This window comes from Apium graveolens, chromosome 6 (genome assembly GCF_009905375.1).
Source record: "Apium graveolens cultivar Ventura chromosome 6, ASM990537v1, whole genome shotgun sequence".
Taxonomy (NCBI): domain Eukaryota; kingdom Viridiplantae; phylum Streptophyta; class Magnoliopsida; order Apiales; family Apiaceae; genus Apium; species Apium graveolens.
The window spans coordinates 20,995,250-21,012,143 of record NC_133652.1 but is presented as its reverse complement, the minus strand read 5'-3'; the positions used below and the strand labels follow the sequence as shown (position 1 = coordinate 21,012,143).

Below are 16,894 nucleotides of genomic sequence, written 5' to 3'. Positions count from 1 at the left end.
ATTATATATAATGCATTAAGAATCTATTAGGATCCGAACTTATGGAAGAAAAGAATAGAATAGAAAATGATTAATTTTCTCTTCTTTCATAATTTTCTCAAAAGTGAAAAGAAAGTTTTGAAGATAAATATAATGAAATTTTTTTCCCTAATCTCTAGTTTTCTCTCCTCATCTTTCAAAAAACTTCCCTCGGAAAGAAATTATAATATACTATTTTTTTCCTTTTCTTTTCAAAATTATTTCTGTAACATAGCATAAGAGTTGTAATGTTAAAGAAAGGATTAATTTCCCTCTTTAACAATGTGATTATGATGTGGAGCGTAGTAGTGGTTATTGTGAGTTTGTTCCATGCGCTTGTAGATTGCTTTACCTTGTTTGAAAATCAATCACGTTAGTTTTTAGCTTGTATTGTTCATGTTGCTTATGTGACAATTTTTCAGTTAGATCATAATCCTTATAAAGTTGATTTGATAATTATTTCTTTTCATATAATTTTACATGTATTAGCTCGTGAAGACCTTATTCCGATAGTTATAATCTTGTTTTGTCCTTGAAATTCAGCAATTTTGATAGCGAATAAAAATATAGAAGGTATAAAGAATCTGAAATACTAGACATAAACATCATTATTAGACTATTTAAGTTACTTATGAACGCACACTTTGACAAAAAAAATTACTCATGAACGTACAAAGATAGAGATTGAAAATTAACAGGGTACTATTGACACTCTCTTATCATATTTTAAGTAAATATGATCCAAAATAACATAATTCGTAAAGAGAAAAAGGCCCTAAATATGTACTCCCTCCGTCCCAATTTATGTGTCTTGTTCGATTTTTGATGGTTAATTGACTCAACTTTGATCGTAAATAAAAACTAATTCTTTCATTATATTGAAAAATTAAAATATACATATAAAATAGATTAAACATACTTTTTAATGATATAAATTTTATAAGTATTTTCAATATTATACTATATGAAATTTTCGGTCAAAGTTCAAAGTTTGGTCAATTTGACCGTAAAAAGTCAAATAAAACAGATAAATTGGGACGGGGAGTATTTAGAAGAGTTACATGAGTACGCTGTGTATTTTAATAATATAATTAACAAATTTTTAATCAAGTCGTGTAATTATTGATATACATCTAGTATATTCATATTAAAAAGTATTTTTACTCACTTAAATTAGCGGAATACGTACTTTGAAGTATTAAACTCATTCGTAAAACTGGCCTTTTTATTATTTGAAAACACATTTTTCATTTACATTTTTACGTAAAAAATCTTTAATATTTTTTTATAATATATTACACACGCACATGTCAGTAGTCGAACTCGTAACCTTACGCAGGATGCAAGCTTAACAAATCTTTAATTTGCATTTTCATTAATTTTAGAACTTATAACAATGCCTTTTATCCGACAAAAAAACAATACCTCTTATATTTCAACTTCAAATTGTAATTAAAGGGCAATTTCTCGGATTACTAATTATCGTAATATAGTAGTTCATTTAAATTTTATTTTTTATAAACATATTATTAACATTTTGTAATATTTGTTTTAAAATATTAGTACATCCCCTGTGATCAGTGTTACAGATTTTGGAAATCGGAATTATTCGGTTGAGATATCGATTTGCGATTTATCGGACAAATCGGATGATTTATCGGCGATTTATCGGAAATCGGTCAAATCGGACAAATATTAATAATTACAAAAATTAAAAAAATAGAAAAAATGTCCGAGGTTAACGCCGACGGCACGAGGGTTTAAGGCAAGTATAAAAACTCGCGTAGGAAGGGTGCTGAGTTGTCATTTGTAGCGAGACTCCGCCGTTTTTTGTACAAGCAGAAATTTTGGGTGCAGCAAGAGAGAAAATGAGTCGAAGAAATTCAGGTGGTGGTGGTGAGCTTCAAAATCTTACCCTTTTATTTCATTTTACTACTCCACTTGCGATTTGTATAAATGTCTGTCTATTTATTTTTCATCTTTGTTACATTGCAATCTAATTATCTATTAGTTCTACAAGGGTTTGTGTTCTTTTTTCATTGTATTTCAGCATTTCCAAATTGGTTTTAATGATTATATAAATTAAATTATGATCTCCATCTATTGTTCAGTAACATTTTGTCTACCAGTGCTTGCACAAACTTGAATTTCCGGAAGGCGGCAGAGCATAAACGAATCTATATTTACGATTTACGTAAGCTTAAATATATCTTCATAACTAGTACTAAGTGATAGCCCATAATAAGTCAGGCCCAATTGAAGAGGCCCAGGACCCAAACATAAGACCCCAGGACACGTGGCGGCATCACCACCGTCCAGGTTCCCGGGATCCAGAACGTTCCTACGGTCCAGATCTGATAGTACTCTGACGGATTCAGCGTTGACCTTGGGGAGCCCAGGACACGTGGCAACATCACCACCTTCCAGGCACCCGGAATCCAGGACGTTCTTACGGTCCAGATCTGATAGTACTCTGACGCATCCCAGTCGTCCAGATGCCCTACAGTCCAAAAGGCCAACCTACGGTCCAGATGAAAAGGGACAAACCCCTAAACCCTAGTAGGAGGCCTATAAAAGGTAGAACAGAAGGAAGGTTAGAGGACAAGCTTTTATACTCTCTCTCTCACACACATATATTTACCTGCACGCACGTACTCCTCACAAATATATCTGCATAATCCCAACTTTGCCCTTCTTCTCCTCAAAACCCTTTCTCATCCTCACGCCGGAGGTGCCGCGGGGACGCTACCCCCCTCCGGTTCTGTTTTGTAGGTTCCCACCCTACAGCTACACCGCACACGGCCATCGCCACAGCCTAAAAGGAGTTCGAGGTCGGGCCTTACAAGGAGAAGGTCCCGGGGTGATCTGGGATTATCATTGGCGCTAGAAGGAGGGGTTGAACCTCCGACAAGCACGAAACACCATCTCCCATAACCATGACTACAAGAAAAAGCAAGGCAGCAGTTTCCGCCTCTTTCCTACCGCCTCCTCCCCAACCCAGGGATGGAGACATGGAAGACCTGGACGAAGGGTTCCCCATAACCCGGACTCCCTCTCAAAATCTCCAACCAGGAGATCAGAGAATAGTCATCGAAAAAGCTGCCCACAAACACACAGGGATCACCACAAGCCCATGGGGAAGCATGACCCCGGAACAGATACAGGCGGCTATGGACTTGTGGAAGGAAAAGCAGAACGCCGAGCCAGAGACCCGCCCAGGGGATCAGCGAGAGCGGTCTAAAGAACAGTCCGGAGAATCTCGGGGATCCGTCTTCGACCGGATTGCGAAGAATTTAAGAAAGCCACCAGAGGACGCCAGAGATGAAATAAGAAAGGCGGCCCTCCGGGAGAGAATCCGGAAAGAAGAAGAGGCTAAAGCCCAAGAATCCATAGAAAGGAGGATCCGGGAGGAGGAGGCCAAACTTAAGAAAAGGGCCCACCGGATTCACGTTTCCTCAGACTCGGAACCGGAGAAGGAGTCCAAGCAAGAACAAATGGCCCGGGTCCTTCGAGACCTCAAAAGGAAAGTAGAGGGCGACATGGAAGTAGGGGCAGCAGCGACCCCGTTCACAAAGAGCCTGGAGGCCACCCCTAGAGAGTCAGGGCTGAAGCATTTCAATTTCGACTCTTTTGACGGGCTGGCTGACCCTGAAGAGCATCTGAACTATTTTGAGCAAATATCCAATATTTATGATTACAGCGACCTGACTAGATGCCGATTCTTCGCATCAACACTGAAGGGGGGCGCTCAGAAATGGTTCAGCCGCATACCATCCCGGAGTGTGGACTCCTGGAAAGACTTCCGCGAGATATTTTTGAAAAGATTTAGGGCCAACCGGATGAACGAGTTGCAGATGTGTCACCTAGAAACAATCCAACAAAGAAGCAAGGAACCCCTTCCGGAATTCATCAAAAGATTCCAGGAAGCAATCAACCAACTCTCCAACTTAGAAGAAAAGGAGGCAGTAAACATCTTCCGAAGAAACTTGCACCCGATATCTTGTGAAGGCTATGTCAAAGACCTGATTCACAGGGAGCCCCAAAGCCTGGCGTCAGCATACGCGTTGGCATCAAAGTTCATAAAGGAAAATGATTTCCTCAAATCAATGAAGATGAACAGAAGAATACAAGACGATGACGAGTCTCCGGAACGACGCTCGTCGTCCCGGAGAGACAAGAGATACAAGCTTGACAGACAAGCCAACTACATTCAACAGTCCCGGGGAACCCCACCCCGGGATACATACACCGAATCAAGAAAGGGTGAAAGGAAACCCAAGACAAAGAAGGAACCCAAGCCGGAACCGGAGTGGACACCCCTCAACAGGCCCCGGGCCGATATTTTGCGCGAAGTCAAGGGCAAACCGTTTTATTATCCGCCAAAACCCTTGCTAGCACCGCCCGAAAACAGGGCCCGGGACAAGCATTGTGGCTATCACGAAGATCATGGCCATACTACTGAAAACTGTTTCTCCCTCAAGGTGTTCATAGAAGACCAAATCAAGAAAGGAAACATGAACCAGTATCTTCAAAGGGGCTCGAATGACAAAGACAGAGCCACGGGAAGAGGGAAAAATGTGGTGAATGTTGTTTTCGGCGGCACAGTCTCCCCACCGCGGAGCCCGGATCGGGAGAATGACGTGATGATGATCCAGACTCAGGAGGACGAACCGATTTGCTTCTCTTATTCCGATTATGAGGGCCTCGATCCGGATCACAACTTGGCATTAGTGGTGACCCTTGACGTCGCAAATAACGAGGTAAAAAGAATCCTAGTTGATAATGGTTCATCTGCTAATATCGTATTCGAGCACACGCTTAACAGGATGAAGCTCGGACACCTCAGAATGGATCCCTGTCTTGAAGACCCTTTGTACGGATTCGGGAACACCATGATTCCAATCCGGGGTATCATCTATCTTCCCATCATATTTGGAACCGCACCCCGAGTGGTCTCCCATATGATGAAATTCTATGTGATAAACGCAACCTCCTCATACAATATGATCCTTGGAAGGCCCACTATCACCAAGCTCAGGGCGATCCCCTCAACTATCCACTTGAAACTCAAGTTCCCCACCCCAGGAGGCACCGGAGAACTGAAAGGAGATAGAGAAATGGCCGGTAGATGCTATGGTCAAGCACTCGTCATGGCAGAAACAGAACCCGAAAACCGGAAGAGAATAATGTCCCTGCCCAAGGGACAAAGCAGAAAGAAGCATCGAGAGCACCTTAGTAAAAGGCCCCGTCTGGATGTGAACATGATCGAAGACTCCGGATACAGCGTAACCAACGCTGACGCCCGGATTCAAAAGTTTGTAGAAAGCAAGGAGAAGACGAAGGTAGAACCGGCCCAACAGACAATCGAGGTAGATTTGGAACTCGGGAACCCCACCCGAAAAATCAAAATCGGAAAGGGATTGGAAACCACATTCCAAAAGGAGCTTATCAGCCTACTAAAAGAACACGCTGACGTATTCGCCTGGTCCCCGGAAGACATGTCAGGAATCGATGAATCCGTCGCCATGCACAGTCTGGATGTAGATCCAAAGCAAAAACCAATCAAACAAAAGCGAAGGAACTTCGCCCCGGAAAGGCAACAGGCAATCGACCAAGAAGTCGAGAAGTTGTTAAAGGCAGACATAATCTGTGAAATTAAATATCCGGACTGGCTAGCAAACGTTGTGCTGGTCAAAAAACCCAACGGCAAGTGGCGAATGTGCGTGGATTATACAAACCTCAATTCAGCATGTCCTAAAAACTCTTACCCCCTGCCCAATATAGACCAGCTGATAGACGCGACCTCGGGCCATGTCATGTTAAGTTTTATGGATGCCTTCTCGGGTTATAACCAGGTCAAGATGAATCCGGCAGATATTGCAAAAACGGCATTCATCACACACCGGGCCGTCTACGCTTTTGTTATGATGCCGTTTGGGTTAATCAACGCCGGGGCAACATACCAAAAAATGATGAATACCATCTTCAAAGAGCAACTGGGCAGGAACATGGAATCTTATGTTGATGACATGATCGCCAAGTCAGTCACAACCTCAGAGCACATCCAGGACCTTCGGGAGTGTTTCGAAAACTTGAGAAAATACAACATGAAGCTGAATCCGGAAAAATGCACGTTCGGGGTCCCTTCCGGGAAGTTTTTAGGCTTTCTAGTCAGCGAGAGAGGAATAGAGGCCAACCCGGAGAAGATCAAAGCTATAATGGAAATGACAGTTCCCCGAACTCAAAAAGACATCCAAAAGCTCTCAGGATGCCTAGCGGCACTTCGGAGATTTATCCCAAAGCTGGCAGAGAAATGCTTACCGTTCTTTGAGCTGTTAAAAGGAGCCCAGAACAAAAAGCTAATCGAATGGACCCAGGACTGTCAAACAACGTTTGAGGAAGTAAAGCGGCATCTGATGAACCCGCCTATTTTATCAAAAGCAAAGCCCGGGGAGCCCCTTTACCTATACATCACAGCCGGGGAAAGAGCAGTATCCTCCGCACTCATCAGGGAGGAAAATGGCACACAGACCCCGGTATATTATGCGAGCCAAGTCCTGAAAGACGCCGAAACCCGGTACCCCAACCTGGAAAAATTCACACTGGCCCTCGTGCACTCGAGCAGAAAGCTAAGACAATACTTCCAAGGCAGGGAAATCAGAGTAATCACCAATCAACCACTTCGCAAAATCATCCACAAACCGGACGCCTCCGGAAGATTAGTCAATTGGGCAATTGAATTGAGCCAATTCAACATCAAATTCATCCCGAGGACAACCATAAAAGCCCAGGCGTTGGCCGAGTTTGTCATGGAATGCACTTTCCCAGAAACCCCCGAAATGCCGGAAACCAGTTCCAAAGATAAAAAAGAGTCTAACAACCGGGATCTTTGGACGCTATATGTCGATGGCTCGGCCACAGCCGAAAGGTGCGGAGCTGGTCTGATCCTCTCCAGCCCGGATGGATTCGTAATTCAGCAGGCCATCACCTTCGCCTTCAAAGCAACAAACAACCAGGCTGAATATGAAGCCCTACTCTCCGGGCTTAGGCTAGCCAAATCCCTTGGAGTAAAGAGGTTGACAACCTACAGCGATTCTCAGATCGTGGTAAGACAAACCAAGGGTGAATATGTCGCAAAAGATCCTAAATTGGCCCGATATCAGGAAATGGTTAGAGCAATCCTGGAAACCATCCCGGACTCGACCATCTTGCAGATAAACAGAGAGGAAAATGCGAAAGCAGACGAGCTGTCCAAGCTCGTCCAGAATACTTCAGATCTAAGCAGTTCGGTTTACTTCGAGGAACTCGGAGCCCCCAGCACCGATAGACAAGAAGTATTTTGTGTTAGCAGCCCGGAGAATTGGATGACGCCCTACATAGCCTACCTCGAGGACGGTACCCTGCCGGAAGATCAGAACAAAGCCCGGTACCTCAAGTATAAGGCTGCACGCTTCTTTCTGGAAAACAATCAGTTATACCGGAGAACTTTCTCTGCACCAACTCTAAAGTGCGTTGATCCGGAGGAAGCGCATTACTGCCTCCGGGAAGTTCATGAAGGGATCTGCGGGGATCACCTAGCGGCTAAAGCTCTAGCCTACAAAGTCATCAGACAAGGCTATTACTGGCCAACAATCCACGCTGATTCATGCGCCTATGTCAAAAAATGCAGTAAGTGCCAGAAGTTCAGCAACGTGCCAAAGCAGGGGTCAAGCCTCCCGGGATCCGTTCTCTCACCAATCCCATTCGCTGTCTGGGGAATTGACATCATGGGTCCTTTCCCTCGAGCGAAAGGGGATCTCCGTTATGTCCTAGTAGCAATAGATTATATGACTAAGTGGGCGGAGGCCAAGGCTATGAGAACCATTAACCAACAAGATTGCATCAAGTTTGTAGACACGATTGTAATGAGGTTCGGGATCCCGATGGTCTTAATCTCGGACAATGGCCCGCAGTTCGTGGGTTCAGATTTTGAAACCTATCTAAAAGAACTCGGGATCAGACACAAAAAAGCATCTGTTGCCCATCCACAAGGGAATGGACAAGTCGAGGTCACAAACAGAATTATACTCCGAGGCCTGGAAAAGAGATTGGAAGACTCTAAAAAGAACTGGCCGGAAGAACTCCCGAAGGTTCTATGGTCATACAGAACTACCCCCCGGACGGGAACCGGGGAGACTCCGTTCAAGCTCGCCTACGGTACTGAAGCCCGGTTACCGATAGAGGCCGGATCCCCTTCTCACAGAGTGACCAACTTTGACGAGGTCTCCAACATAGAAGGCCTCAGGACCAACCTCGAACTCCTGGACGAGGTAAGAGATCGGGCCGTAGAAAAAATGGAAAGCTACAAGGAAAAAACAAAGCTTTACTTTGCGAAGAAAGCCAGAATACGGGAATATATGGCAGGAGATCTAGTACTCCGGGACACTGAAGCCTCGGACCCAACTAACCAGGGAAAGCTACAGCCAAACTGGGAAGGCCCCTATATAGTCAAAGAAGTGATCCGTCCAGGAACTTACAAGCTAAGCTACCTCGGTGGAACCGAGGTCCCCAACACCTGGCATGGAACCCGCCTAAGGAAATTCTACCAATAAGGAAAAGGTGCACACCCGGGAAACACATCTACATCTATATTATGACATTTTGATGTAAGCACTGTCCTCATCCACCCCAGAATGTAATTTTTGCTTTCAATATGAATGAAAAACTCTGCTTTAAGCGTTCCATAGCTTGAATCAATTTCATTACGTTGCTCCGCTATTTGCCATCAAATTTAAATAAGCACAGCCCATGTGTACTTTAAAAATTTCTATCAAATGGAGATTTTCCCCTGCCCGGGGTCCTATAAAAGCTCAACCCATGAGTACTTATAAAAATTCTCAAAGTTAAATGTTTTTACCCCAACCCGGGGTCTGCAAAAGCACAGCCCATGTGTACTTTAAAAATTTCTATCAAATGGAGATTCACCCCTGCCCGGGGACCTATAAAAACCCAACCCAGGAGTTAAACGTAATTACCCCTACTCGGGGTCCTATAAAAGCTCAGCCACATGAGTATTCCTAAAACTTTAGTAAAATTTTACCCCATCCCGGGGTCCACTAAAACACAGCCCATGTGTCCAAGTCTGAAGCTCTAAAACATGCGAATCAATATGAAGGAAACAGAGCATAATAACATTAAACTACCCCGGGAAAAAACACCCCGGGGAGCAAACCAAGATTCAAATTACAATCGTCTAAAAAGCCAAAAGGCTTAGTTCGGAATAACTTGAGCTAAAAATAAGGAAATAAAATTACATGCCAAGACATGGCAGAATCTTTAAGCTTCAGCGGCAGAGTCGGCGGGAGGCGAAGGAGGCTGCTCCGGATTGCCCTCTGGTATGGGAGGCTGTTCAGCAAGTGGCGACCCGGAGAAGGAGGGAACATTGCTGGACGTCCCAACACCGGAATCCATTGCCCGAATAGCTTCTTTTTCCTGCTCCAACCGGGTCTCCTCTTCTATATACTTCTCCAAGAAGACGTCTATTGTACCATGAGGCTCTTCGCCGAGATACTTCGAAGCAACATTCCAGCAGATCTGGATCTTCTCCAGCGCTTTGTCATTCAGCTCTTCGAAGTACGCGGGAGTGCCCCGAAACCCGGCCAGAACCTCCTCGGGAGTGGGCCGGGCGGCAAGATCGTCCTTCAACTTCTGATTTTCAGCCCTCATCTCCCGAACAGAAGCCTCAGCCCGGTCCTGCCTCTCCCGGATCTCGTCCAAAATCTTCTTATGAGCAGCAGCCTCCCTTGCACTCGCCTCCTTCAACTCCTGAATCTCCCGGGACAGCCGCTCGGATTCAGTCTGGTAGACCTCGGCAGCATCAGCCTTCGCCTGAAGGCTCCGGGTTATGCAAACCAGTCCAGCAACCCGGGAGTTAGCCTGAACATTAAAAGTCATGATTAGGCAACACAAAAACAAGAGTACAAGAAGAGAACAAGAAAAATGCTTACAGCAGTGATGTCCTCCTGAAGCCCGACCAGGAAGTCATCAAGGGGCTCCTTCCTGTATTTCTTCCTCTCCGCCGTACTGGCATAATTCTCGAACAACTCCCTCCGGCGAACCTCCGGGGTAAAGCTAGCAAGCAAGGCCTTCAGAGTCTCCGGAGTGTCCGGAGCCAGATCAATAGCAGCCTTCTTCGAAACCGGGCCCTCAGAAACATCGCCACTTTTATCCCCGGAACTCGCAGGGACACCTTTCCTCTTTCGAGGCATTGGAACTCTTATCACATCCCCCTGCTGCACGTCTTCGGACCGGGGCTCATCGATCACGATTGTCGTCCTCCCCGGGCGAGACGGCGCCGCCTTCCGGGCCGCATCATCACCCTCTCCAACCTTCTTCTTCCCAACATCCACGCTAGTCATTCCCCCAATCCTTCGCAGCTTGGCCGACAGATCCTTAAGTTGGGCAGACATGTTGGGGGGATAGGGAATCAACTTCGGAATGCCTGAAAAGGAGAACAGCAAGAAATCAGTCCCGGATACAAGCAATCAATAAACAGATACAGCATCAAAATAAAGCAAAGGCAATAGACTTACATCCGGCAGCATGCATGTTCTCATTGCTAGTAAAATAGTCCCGGGTCCACTGCGTCCCAAGTGCCCCACAGAAGGCATAAACCATCGCGAGAGCTGCTTGCCCGAGCCGCTGGACCGGAAACCTATCTGTTTTAATCTCAAGTTTATGGAGTGGCATGAACTCCAGATCCCCACCCCGGACAAAAATAAACTTCCGGTGCCATCCCTTAAGCGACGTCAACATACTAACCGGGAGCACCATCTTATCAGAGGGATACCCACAATCCTCTATCCTAAACATGAACTCGTAAATCGGCCGAGCGGTGGATCTCTTAATTTTAAAAATATGATGAAAAAGTTTGAAGGTGGGGAGGTAACTTTTGGCATGACAGCAAGCTAAAAACCAACTGATCCATTTCACCGAGTTCGGGGCCAGCTGAGTGAAAGGGATACCATAAACATCCCGGCATAGGGATTTGGTGAACTGATGTAGTCCAAGGCGCATGCCCCGGAGATGCTCAAGTGGAATTCCAACCCATCCCCCCTCCGGTCGGTGGTATACCCTTTCATGCTCCTCAGGCCATCTCCACTGATAGGTGTCATCAAGGTTAAAGGCAAGCCTAAGGGCACCATCTACCTCGGCGTCTGTATATTTCTCCTGAACCTCTCTATGAACCGCCCCACACTCATACCTAGTACCCGGGGCGGTAAAGAACTTCCTATCCATCTCATCCTCATTATAAGACTCCCGGCCTCCCAAACCATCCGGGCCCCCATATGCCTCGGATAAATCTCTGTAATAAAAGCTCAGGGGTTTGGGGTTCACTCGGCACTGGACGAAATATTCATCTACATCCTCCCACGACCCATCCGGATTCGACAAAGTACCCCCGGGACCTAATACTAGGGTCTGAGCTAAAACTCGTTGAGGCGGGTCAACCCGGGGAGGCATTTCTACTGAACTACAGCTGGAAGAGGAAGAGGGGTAGAAAGAGTTAAGTTCACCTAACCCGACAGGACGCTCGGAATACCGATTCCTAAGAGTAGCAATACGCTTAAAACGACTACCTGGCATATACTACACGTGCCTATGAAAACGCACCCCGGAGTCAATGCCAAACCCGAACCAAACAAAAAAACAAAACAAGTTTAGAAACAAATCATGTACGTATCTTACCTCAAAAACAAGATCTACAGCATAAACACACACACACACCAAGAACACACCCCGGGCCCCCCACAACTTCTTACACTACTGAAAACCCACTTATCAACATACAAAACTACCAAAATCCATGTTATTTACACAAATCAAACACAAAACCACTGAAAAAGCTATGCAACATCAATTAGACTACACAATTTTAGGTTCAAAGCAACAAAGCATTCACACTGCTCGAACAAAAAACTGCACAGTAACGAAGCAAAACTGGCACAAAAGGGCTGCATGCATCGCAAAAACAAATGAAAAAGAAACGAAACAAGAAAGTAAAAGATCAAGGCACTTACCAAGTAACAGGAGAAAGAAATGCGGCTTCAAAAAAAAAATCTCTGCAAGATTTCTCAAGTTTCTCTCTCTTTCTCTCTTTATCGCTCCGTTGAACTATCTGCGTAAAAGAAAAAGGAAGGGGGAGAGCCACTATTTATAGAGAAGAGAAAGACAGATGAATGGGTTTTTGAAGAAGAAATTAACCCCCCTCCCACGTGGCAGAACCCAATTAGCCCCAAAAAGTAACTGCACAGCAGTTATTACATGAACCGTCACGTAATCATTACGTGGGCGCGTCTTTTTAGGCAAAAAAGGGGGGAAGCAAAAACTGTACACTCAAAAGATACGCATAACAAGTATATATCTCTGACCCCGGCTGGAATCCCAACAGCCGCCTGGCATTTCGGGTTTACAGCGACAGCTTTTCAGAGTCCAGTTAAATCAAATGTCAGGAGTGTACTTGCCCACCAAACCGTGCCCAAAATTCGAACTTAAAATGACTAACCAAGTCAACCCCGGAGTCTCATCCCAACGTGACCCCGGGCTTAGGGGGGAATAAAGCAAACCCCCAAAATTTTCCAAAGTACTTCAAGAAACCCCACCTTGAAATAAAATCAAATGACTAACCAAGTCAACCCCGGAGTCTCATCCCAACGTGACCCCGGGCTTAGGGGGGAATAAAGCAAACCCCCAAAATTTTCCAAAGTATTTCAAGGAACCCCACCTTGAACTAAAATCAAATGACTAACCAAGCTAACCCCGAAGTCTCATCCCCATTTGACCCCGGGGTTCGGGGAGCGGCAAATCAAACAACCCCCACAATTTTGCAAAGGCGCCGCGGCACAAGGGCAATTACTCTACTCCCCCATCCGGGTAAACCCGCATAAGGGAGTGGGGGGCAAATGATAGCCCATAATAAGTCAGGCCCAATTGAAGAGGCCCAGGACCCAAACATAAGACCCCAGGACACGTGGCGGCATCACCACCGTCCAGGTTCCCGGGATCCAGAACGTTCCTACGGTCCAGATCTGATAGTACTCTGACGGATTCAGCGTTGACCTTGGGGAGCCCAGGACACGTGGCAACATCACCACCTTCCAGGCACCCGGAATCCAGGACGTTCTTACGGTCCAGATCTGATAGTACTCTGACGCATCCCAGTCGTCCAGATGCCCTACAGTCCAAAAGGCCAACCTACGGTCCAGATGAAAAGGGACAAACCCCTAAACCCTAGTAGGAGGCCTATAAAAGGTAGAACAGAAGGAAGGTTAGAGGACAAGCTTTTATACTCTCTCTCTCACACACATATATTTACCTGCACGCACGTACTCCTCACAAATATATCTGCATAATCCCAACTTTGCCCTTCTTCTCCTCAAAACCCTTTCTCATCCTCACGCCGGAGGTGCCGCGGGGACGCTACCCCCCTCCGGTTCTGTTTTGTAGGTTCCCACCCTACAGCTACACCGCACACGGCCATCGCCACAGCCTAAAAGGAGTTCGAGGTCGGGCCTTACAAGGAGAAGGTCCCGGGGTGATCTGGGATTATCACTAAGTGATTGTATATCTACTGGTGTCGTTGATCCTTTTTACAGATGCTTCAAGCGGAAGCCTCTGATTTTCTTGTACCCCTTTATTAAACGGTCTCATTTGAATTCATGCTCTTTGTTTAATCGTATTACAGCTCGCCCCAACGATGGTTATTTCCTAATAGTATCAGAAATGTACCAAAAAGAGACATAACTACTACTTGTTTATGTGTGAGTATATATCTTATGTGTAGATGGCAACATAGACTAAAATGCCTGCATTTTTCTGGTTATTAATGCCCACCTAGAGGAACTGGACTAATTTCACCTAATTAGTATCATAAACATTTGCCTCCTTCACATCCATTCCTTATCTTGAATTTGCAATGATTTTGGAGGATGCATTTTTCTGCTAGGCTTTGAAATCAAGTTGCAGTATCTTATTTGATGCTATATGATTGAAGGGGCATATACGATATCATTTTAAAGAACTTAACGATTGAACACACTTGCTAGAGAAATCTTCCTGTCAACTGATACCATATTATATATCTTAATATCATGAAAAGTTGTTTCTCTGAAGTATATGGTATGATATAGTCCTGGATATGTGACTAAACCTGTTCATTTTCAGTGCGCAGGAGCCTCAGATTACTAAAAGAACTTGAAAGAGGCGAAAAGGGAAGTTGGGATGGCATTATCAGCTATAGAATAGACGATGGTTATGACACGTCCATGCAGTCATGGACTGGGACCATAATCAGTCCTTCTAACGTTAGTTTTCTCCTCCATAATCTGTAATTTTGCTTACGAACTGAACACGAACTGCATATATAGAACTGAACACGAACCAAACTTTTCATTTTTAACCCTAATACTTATGATACATATTATTGCAGTGTAAGTAGTAGAGTACTATTTTACATAATCACCCTAATTTAGAGTGCTGGTGGGTAGGTAGGTAGAAGAAATTTCATACACATATCATAAGTTTTTGTGCCAAAGGCTTTATTCACATACCAAATTTATTTCTAGTCTGTCTCGGTATCTTGCATTAAGAATAAGAATATCAAAGTAACGAAACACCAATTCTTTGACTTAAACTCTTTCATGTTTTAATTGTTTTTCTTACTATCTTAAGTGTTTGAGCATGTCTTTGTCTATTTATTATAAGAAAGGGCCGTGAATTATATAAGCTGATGTTATTATGTTATTTGATGCACAACAGGGTGTTTATGAGGGGCGTACATATCAGTTGAAATTATTCTGTAGCATGGAGTATCCTGAAAAACCACCGACAGTAAAGTTCCAAACACCAATTAGTATGTGTGTTGTAAATAAAGATACTGGTGTGGTAGGTATTGTATCTTAATATTTGATTTACATTATCTAAAATGACAAAGTTATAAGATAAGCTTACTTCATGCCCTGTTACAGGTTGAACCAAAATTGTTTCCTATTCTTGGTGAATGGCGAAAAGAATCCACAATGGAAGACATATTATTGAAACTGAGATGTGAGATGTTTTATCCGAAGAATCAGAGACTAGCACAACCTCCAAAAGGTAAACTGTTTACCTCCAAAGTTGTATTTTGTGGTAAAATAGTGCGTACTGCTCTCTGTGAGAGTCCATGCTGGCATGTGCATGTTTGCGTTTGTTTTTAGTTCCTGATATGTGATTTAAAGATCTCACCATTCTGATTAATAGCCCTATTCCTATCCTGCACGATGTGAGTGATAGCTCTATCATTCGGGTCTGTTCTTCTACATTGTTGAGGAGGATATTGTGGTGAAGCTACTAGTTAGAAATTTGCAAAACAATGCCGGATGGCGCTGGTGCGCCAACTCCGGCTTGAGAATAATGATGATTTGGTTGGAGAAAAGCTAGCTTAAATAAGTAGAGAATAATGATGATTTGCTATTATTAGGTCCTCTCCATAACAGATGCTGCCAGTTTGTTATGGTGGTAGGGCTACGTGTCAGTGGTTTAGGTCTTTTTTTAGGAAGCTTTTCTTGGCTGCGGATTTTTCCAATTGTGCCAAATTATTTTTGGGCGTACCACTATTTATAATATCATTATGCCCCCTCGCTCCCGAAGGGCGGATGAGGGAGCTTGCGTCAAGTTTGGCTAAAAACTAGCAATAATTAGTATCTTATACTAGAATCAGCAATTTTCTAATAATCTTATAAGAAAAGAAAGTGCATTTTACTATGTTAGAAGTGAATTGAACTGATTACAACCTAATTAGTATATTATACATTTTCCTTCCTCACTTCCATTACTTACCTTGAATTTGCAATAATTTTGGAGGATGTGATTTTATGCTCGGCATGGGAATCAAGACGCTTCTATTTTATTGCTATGTGATTGAAGGGCATATCCATTATCATTTTAAAGAATTTAACAATATATGCTGAACACATTTCAGAAGTATTCGTATGATGTAGTCCTGCTAAACCTTTTTATTTTCAGTGCTGCCTAGGTGTTCCAGATTAGTGAAAGAACTGAAAAGAGCAAAAAAAGGAATTCAGGATGGCTCTATAAGCTACAGAGTACGCGATACTGATGACGTGTACATGCAGTCATGGACTGGAACCATAGCAGGTCCTTGTAACGTAGGTTTTCTCTTCCATTCTATTAATTTTTGCTTACGGACATGAACTCCCCGAACTGCAGTAATATAAAATTTAAATATATTTAAGATAAGAGTCTTAAACAGTCACTTTGCGCATCTCCATCAATAGAAATATGTTTACTCTTTGTTGCATTAATCATGATTATGTCTTATGTATTTTACAAATTATCACAAACCCAAGTTATTAATTTATATAAGTTAAGATCTATTTTTGAGTATCACGGAACTCCCGTTTTTCTTAAGACTGCAATAAAAAATTATTTTGTAACACACGGAATATTTCATTCCGAATTAAGACATACAAAACTTTCAAGTTCTGAAACGAATCAATGGAAAAACTGGTTAAGAGGCCATTATCAATACAATTTATCTCTGGAACCTTTATGAAACTGGTATAAAAATGATCACAAAATTTCATTTTACATGCTTTGGTTGGTTGATTTGGACCAGAAACGATATGTCATACATGTACAACACAGATTAGTAAGTTGAGAACTTATCCGATGATGCTATCTATCTATCAGGAATTCACGGTTTGCTGCGAGTCCGTTCAGTCTGTACAAGATATTTCTGTAGCTGTATTTTGATATCTTTCTATAAAATCCTTCTACCATTCAACACCTCGCACTGAGATCCCGATATGTTTCTTATCTATGTTTCGCATCTTTTTCA

The 16,894-nt window shown here is 43.6% G+C and overlaps 1 protein-coding gene across 1 annotated transcript; it reads left to right on the top strand.

The window, feature by feature from the left end:
* Window positions 1–1,801: 1,801 nt before the first annotated feature.
* LOC141667620 (ubiquitin-conjugating enzyme E2 variant 1D-like) lies at window positions 1,802–16,334 on the top strand. Its single transcript, XM_074474174.1, has 5 exons — window positions 1,802–1,914; window positions 14,221–14,360; window positions 14,815–14,940; window positions 15,024–15,150; window positions 16,060–16,334. The coding sequence occupies exons 1-5, from the start codon at window positions 1,887–1,889 to the stop codon at window positions 16,245–16,247; spliced, it is 609 nt and encodes a 202-aa protein (XP_074330275.1). The 5' UTR covers window positions 1,802–1,886; the 3' UTR covers window positions 16,248–16,334.
* Window positions 16,335–16,894: the final 560 nt, after the last annotated feature.